Genomic DNA, 6056 nt, shown 5'->3' with positions numbered 1-6056 from the left:
GGCACTCTGTTAAGCACCTTTTATATATTTGTGTATATATACATACATGTAACCTGAACAGACTTTCAGAATCACCCAGGAATTAATATCCTAATTTTCTAGATAAAGAATCAGTGCTAAGAGGGGTTAAATACCTTGCTTCTGTCACTAAATACTAGAAAGAAGCTCTAATGAGTTAAGTGGTGATCCTCCGGAAGGTATGGCCACCAGGAACCTGGGAATGTGACCTTAGGTGAGTTTTTGCAGATGTCATTGAGTTAAGGGTCTTGAGTGAGATCATCCTGAATTATCCAGGTGGGCCCTGAATCCAGAGACCCCTGTCCTAATGACAGAAGAGAAGGCAGAGAGACACACAGAGATGAGGGCCACATGCAGGTGGAGACAGGATGGGAGTGATGCAGCCACCAGCCCAGGGGCCTGGAGCCACCAGAAGCTGGGGGAGAGCAAGAAGACATTCTCCCTTGGAGTCTGCATCCCTGTTGACATCTTGATTTCAGACTTCCAGCCTCCAGAACTGGGAGAGAATACAATTCTATTGTTTCATACCACCCTGTCTATGGTCCTTTGTTGCAACAGCCTCAGGAGACTAAGACAGAGGCGCAGCCAGGACTGAATCTCAGACCATCTTCTTTTGGGAGGTGATGTACATCTGTCAGACATGTAGCTCATGCTCAGTTATGTCTCAGTCTCTGTGCGTGATTCTTGCTAGGTGTCTAGGGAGGCTTCTTCCCTTGATGTGCTCTCTGATGCTCTGGAAGACTGGGAACTCTTCCACAATGAGATGGATGCTATTCGTTGTCCATTGCACATCTGAGGTCACAGCTGTCGGGACACGAGGAGACCCTGTGTGCAGAAGTGGGACATGGCAGCGTTGCCGCCAGGAGACCTGTTTCTGTCTCCACCTTGACCAACCCAGAGACTTAGATTTGGAGGTTTCATCAGGGTTTTTGGTCAAGCATGGCCGAGAAAAGTGTTGGAGTCAGCCAGACCTGGCTGCTGCTTCTGGCAAGTTCTGAGATGCTCCTTGGTGTTAGGGAGTGGGCCTTGAGGTTGTGCAGGTAAAGCACTGAGCACAGAGCCCAGAATAGGAGAAACAAAAGTATTTAATAATATAGTATATATTCACATATTTGTGTGCATATAAAAATATATGGGCATTCATAACATATAAATAAATATGTAAAGCAGAAGAGTATTGGAAACATTGATTTTAAAACTTTTTTAAATTTTTTTATTGTTATGTTAATCACCATACATTACATCATTAGCTTTTGATGTAGTGTTCCATGATTCATTGTTTTATTTTATTTTTTTTTATTTTTTTTTTTTTGGTGATCACATTTATTGAAAGGGTTGGAAAAAAATTAAAATGCCCTTTAGCTTAAGAATTTTTTAGTTATCCGCAAATCAACTCGTTTCAGGAGTGGAAGAATCCTTGGTCATTTCTTAGTATCAAAATTTACGCAGGTTTCTCTTTTGAATGTCTTCTACATTTAAAGAGGCAATCATACAAAAGCTCCTATATTCCATACATGATAAATTCTTTGTTTCAGCCAACTCTTAAAGGAGGGGCAACTAGTACAACACCATCTCCCCGGACAAAAAGCATTGGAATATTCCGTTTTGTTGATTTATATATCTCTTCGTATGTTTCCTCATCAATTTCTATAGTAGTCACAGTTTCTTCCACATCTCCCAATATCATATTTAAATGCTGATCATAAGCATGTAATCTGCCTCGAAGCTCTCTGTCATTTCTCATTTTCACATAAATTCGCTCATCCAGGCTGAGCCTGATGAGATCCAGGGGCTCTTCTACAGTGTTGGTAGTTTGTTGCTGGTCCACGTCGTCCGCCATGTTTCAAACCCTGGGCCTTTTCCCCATGATTCATTGTTTTAAAAACTGTTTTTATCACAAAAGTTACACTGTTAATAATGAAGATTTAAATTTTTGAAATAAGATATACAACTAGGAGAAGGTTACATATAAAACTAGTTAGAAATAAACACAGTGAATATTTAGTGTATAGTTTTTGCATATTTTCTCTTTCCTGTATTTTTACTTAAAATGTGGATCTTATTGAACATAATGTTTTGAACCCTTCTTAAACAATGTACTGTGAATGTTTTCCCCCATGGTTAAATATTTGTCTTCAAAGTCGTGTTTAATGGCTCATTATGTTCTGTGTGGGAGCTTCTGTGGGGCTCCGATGGACTGACTGATGCCTACCGATGTGGGGAGAGAGAGAAGGCTTTTTGATGGCAGACTGTGCAGAAACTGTCTAGCGGAGATGGTGAGAGGTGGGGTGGGTGAGCTCTCAGCGGCTCCCCCAGGATGCACAGCTGCTGGGGCCTCTCTGTCCTGCCAAAGCATTGCTCCTGTTCACATCCCCATATTCCCCTGGCATGGTGTCAGACTGCCCTCGGCTCACGGCTTTTCCGGCAAGGTACTGTCGAAGTACACATTTTGCTGACCTGACTGTGGGGAAGTTATATCTTATTACTTCATTTGCATTTTCCATGTTGCTCAGAAATGTGAGCATAGTTCTCCCGCTTCCCCTCTGTCACCTGCTGGTGTTCCTATTGGCCTGGGTGCATTTTTCTCATTAATTTTTAGTTCTATTTTTTTTTAGATTTTATTTATTTGAGAGAGAGAGAGACAGAGATAGTGAGAGAGAGCAAAAGTGGGGAAGAGAGGGAGAAGCAGGCTCCCCGCAGAGCAGGGAGCCCAACATGGGACTCGATCCCAGGACCCCAGGATCATGACCCACGCTGAAGGCAGATGCCCAATCAACTGAGCCACCCAGGCGCCCAAGTTTTAGTTCTTTGTGTAGTCTAGATGCTATTTTTTGTTCACTGTGTTGCATTCCAAAGACTTTTTTTTTAGACTACAACTTGTCTTTCATGTGGCTTATGGTGTCTTATGTCAAAGATTTTGAAGTTAACCTAGTCCCACTTACCCATCTTTTCTCTTATGGCTTGTGCTTTGGGTGTCTTGTTTATGAAGTGCATACCTGCTCCCGCTCTGTAGAGTCCCCTCTATTATATAGAGCACTGTGCTGGTAGGCCACAGTACCTAGCGACTCTGTGACTTGGGTGAGACCTCTCTCTGGACCCCACTTTCTCCTTTATCAAATGGGGATAATAGTGTTGGCTTCATTGTTTTTGAGATTTAGTGTAATCTCCTTGAAAGAGTGCCCAGTGCCTGAAAATCACCCAGGAAACATTAGGTGATCATTGTTGTCCCAGAAATTTTGCTTTTCCTTTTAACATTCATGTGTTAAGTCCATGTGGAATTTAGTTCTGGTGCAGGATGGACATCTGTATGGGTGGCTTGCTGTCCCTGCACCAGTAATTGACCAATCCATCTTTTCACCCTGAGATAGTAACACTACTTCTGTCACATAGCAGCTTCCCAGATGGTCATCTCTGTGCTCTCCTGCTCCAAGGTCTACTTTTCTATCCTTAGGACAATAATGTGTCTTAAGTTAGTGTGGTCTTAACTGATGAGGACAGAGTTCAGTACCTCCTTTACATTCTTCTCCAAAATTGTCATGGCCAGTTTTCTCATTTATTTATCCATGTGGATTTTAGGAACAGCTTATTAAGCTTCACGAGGACCCTAAGACTAACATGCGACCACAGGACCTTTTCTCCCAGACACACCACACGGCTCCCATGAGAACATTTCCTGGGCATTTCTGTTTGTGTAATAAGTTCTTGATTTTGAAGATGTTCAGTTTAGTAAACCTTCCTGGGTATCTACCCCAGCAGCTGCGTGTTTCTGGTAGACACTGAGGCTGTGCTCTGAGGCCAGCGTGGTTGACCCTTTCAGACCGTTCCTGAAGTTCACCTTCGCCAAGGAATTTTAAAGCTTTGGCTTCTCAGAGGTGATCTCCAGTTTTGGAGCATGTTGGGGACTTCCTTCCAGGCCAGGCCATATGTGGCTTTGCCAACAATACCTGGTTATCAGCGGGGTTCTTTTTCGGCCTAGTCTCAGGTTGACCACTGGGCCTTTGTCTTGCTCAGCCACGTTTCTGACATTTTTCTTCTTCCCATCTTTTCACATCCATCTTTTCTGATGTTATTTCAGCTCCTTTAAGCAGCATATGGGTGGATGAATCCTATCTCAAAATCTCTCTTTTAACTGTAGTATTTTATCCGTTTACATTTACTGTGATGACTGATGAATTCAGACCTAGTTCCAACAACAGTATTTTGTACTCTCTATTTATTGCAGTTTTCTTTGACATTTTTTCCCTTCTTTTCAGTCTCCTAGCACAGACTGAGTAACTGATCAGAGTTCCTTTATTCCCTTTACTTTTGCTGCTGGTATGGAAGTCCCCCATTCAAGTGCAGTTCTTTTCATGGCCGACCGTAAGCTTTGACGTGCACACTTGCTTTAGTGAACTCTGGGCCTCAGGACTGTGCCTGCTACCCCCCCACCCCCAACAGCGTGAAGACATTGAAACCTTGCAGTTTGACCCCTTACTCTATTTTCTAACATGCTGTTTTCAGTATTTTACTTTGGCCTTATCTTTAAACCTCCCTAAATTAGTAATCCTGGTTATTTTTATTACAGGAACTAGTTCTCCATATGTTTACTGGTATTTTGATCCCTGCCTCTTGATTCTCTGCCTTTGCTACTCATTTCTTATTGGTCAACAGCTTCTTTCCAAAAGTCTTTCATGCTGTGAGTGGTAACATTTCTTTCAATCTTTATTTGTCTGAAAGTGTTTTAATTTTGTCTTTACTTTTGAACAATAGTTTATTGTAATGTGGAATTTTAGATTTTCTTTCCTCATTGGTCCGTAAAGATATCGTTCCATTCCCATGGGCTTTTATTATGGCTGAGGAGAAGTTGCTCTCTGTTCTGATTATTGTTTCTTTGTAGAGAATCACTTGCTCCTCGGCTGCTATTACACTTTTCTCTTTTTCTTGGGCAATATTCATTTTACTGTGTTGCATCTGGTAATGGGTACATTTCACCTGTTTTCCACGTTGAGTTTGTGTACATCCCGGTGGGTGTAGACTTGGGTTAGAATTTCTAGCAAGGCTTGCTTTCTTCATTCACAGCCAAGCTACACTAAGCTCTCTTGCTGTTTCCCTGGCCTAGCAGAAGTGAAATTGCTGGAGCAAGGTGTCTGAGGAAGTTCAAGACACATTGTCACATTGCCCTCCAATTAAAATACTACTCTCACCACGAGTTCATAAACACAATTTCCCAGGTTTCTTGTTAACCTGGACAAGTGGTTTTCAACTGGGGGCAATTTTGCTGCCCAGGAGACATTTTGCAATGTCTGGAGACATTTTTGGTTATCTCACCTGGGGATGGGGTACTACTGGAATCTAGTATGTAGAAAAAAAAAAAGAAAAAAGAAAAATAGGAATGCCTGGGTGGCTCAGTCGGTCAAGCATCTGCTTTTGGCTCAGGTCATGATCCCTGGGTCCTGAGGTCAAGGCCCCCATCAGGCTCCCTGCTCAGTGGGAAGCCTGCTGTACCTTCTGCCTGCCACCCCCCTGCTTGTGCACTCGTGCTCTCTGTCTGGCAAGTAAATAAATAAAATATTTTAAAAAATTAAAAAGTTAAAAATAGAGCTACCTATTAAGCTTCAATGTATTTATTTTTAAAAAGGTATTTATCCAAAGGATACAAACATAGTGTTTTGAAGGGGCACCTGCACCCCATTGTTTATAGGAACAATGTCCACAACAAACTATGGATGGAGTTCTGATGTCCATCGACAGATGAATGCATAAAGAAAATGTGGCATGTATACAAACAACGGAATATTACTCAGCCACCAAAAAAATGAAATCTTGCCATTTGCGACGACATGGTTGGAACTAGAGGGTATTAATCTAAGTGAAATAAGTCAGCCAGAAAAAGACAAAATGCCATATGATTTCACTCATAGATGGAATTTAAGAAACAAAACAGAGGAATATAGGGAAATGCAAGGAAAAATAAAAGAAGAGGAAAACAAGAGAGGGAGACAAAGCATAAGAGACTCAACTATAGAATACAAACTGAGGGTTGCTGGAGGGGAGGTGGG

The 6056-nt window shown here is 42.0% G+C and overlaps 1 protein-coding gene across 1 annotated transcript; it reads right to left on the bottom strand.

The window, feature by feature from the left end:
* Positions 1-1334: 1334 nt before the first annotated feature.
* Positions 1335-1877, bottom strand: LOC112815618 (U6 snRNA-associated Sm-like protein LSm3). The gene has a single exon (XM_025861658.2). The coding sequence runs from the start codon at positions 1856-1858 to the stop codon at positions 1550-1552; it is 309 nt and encodes a 102-aa protein (XP_025717443.1). The 5' UTR covers positions 1859-1877; the 3' UTR covers positions 1335-1549.
* Between the last annotated feature and the right edge of the window lie 4179 nt (positions 1878-6056).

The sequence above is a fragment of the Callorhinus ursinus genome, unplaced genomic scaffold, assembly GCF_003265705.2.
Source record: "Callorhinus ursinus isolate GAN/ISIS: 27379988/994484 unplaced genomic scaffold, GSC_fseal_2.0 scaffold3101, whole genome shotgun sequence".
Taxonomy (NCBI): domain Eukaryota; kingdom Metazoa; phylum Chordata; class Mammalia; order Carnivora; family Otariidae; genus Callorhinus; species Callorhinus ursinus.
Note: the sequence above shows the minus strand (reverse complement) of the source record. Positions and strands in the feature narration are given on the sequence as shown.

Coding starts and splice junctions, on each gene's coding strand:
- LOC112815618 (XM_025861658.2), bottom strand. CDS start 1,858: ATGGCGGACGACGTGGACCAGCAACAAACTACCAACACTGTAGAAGAG.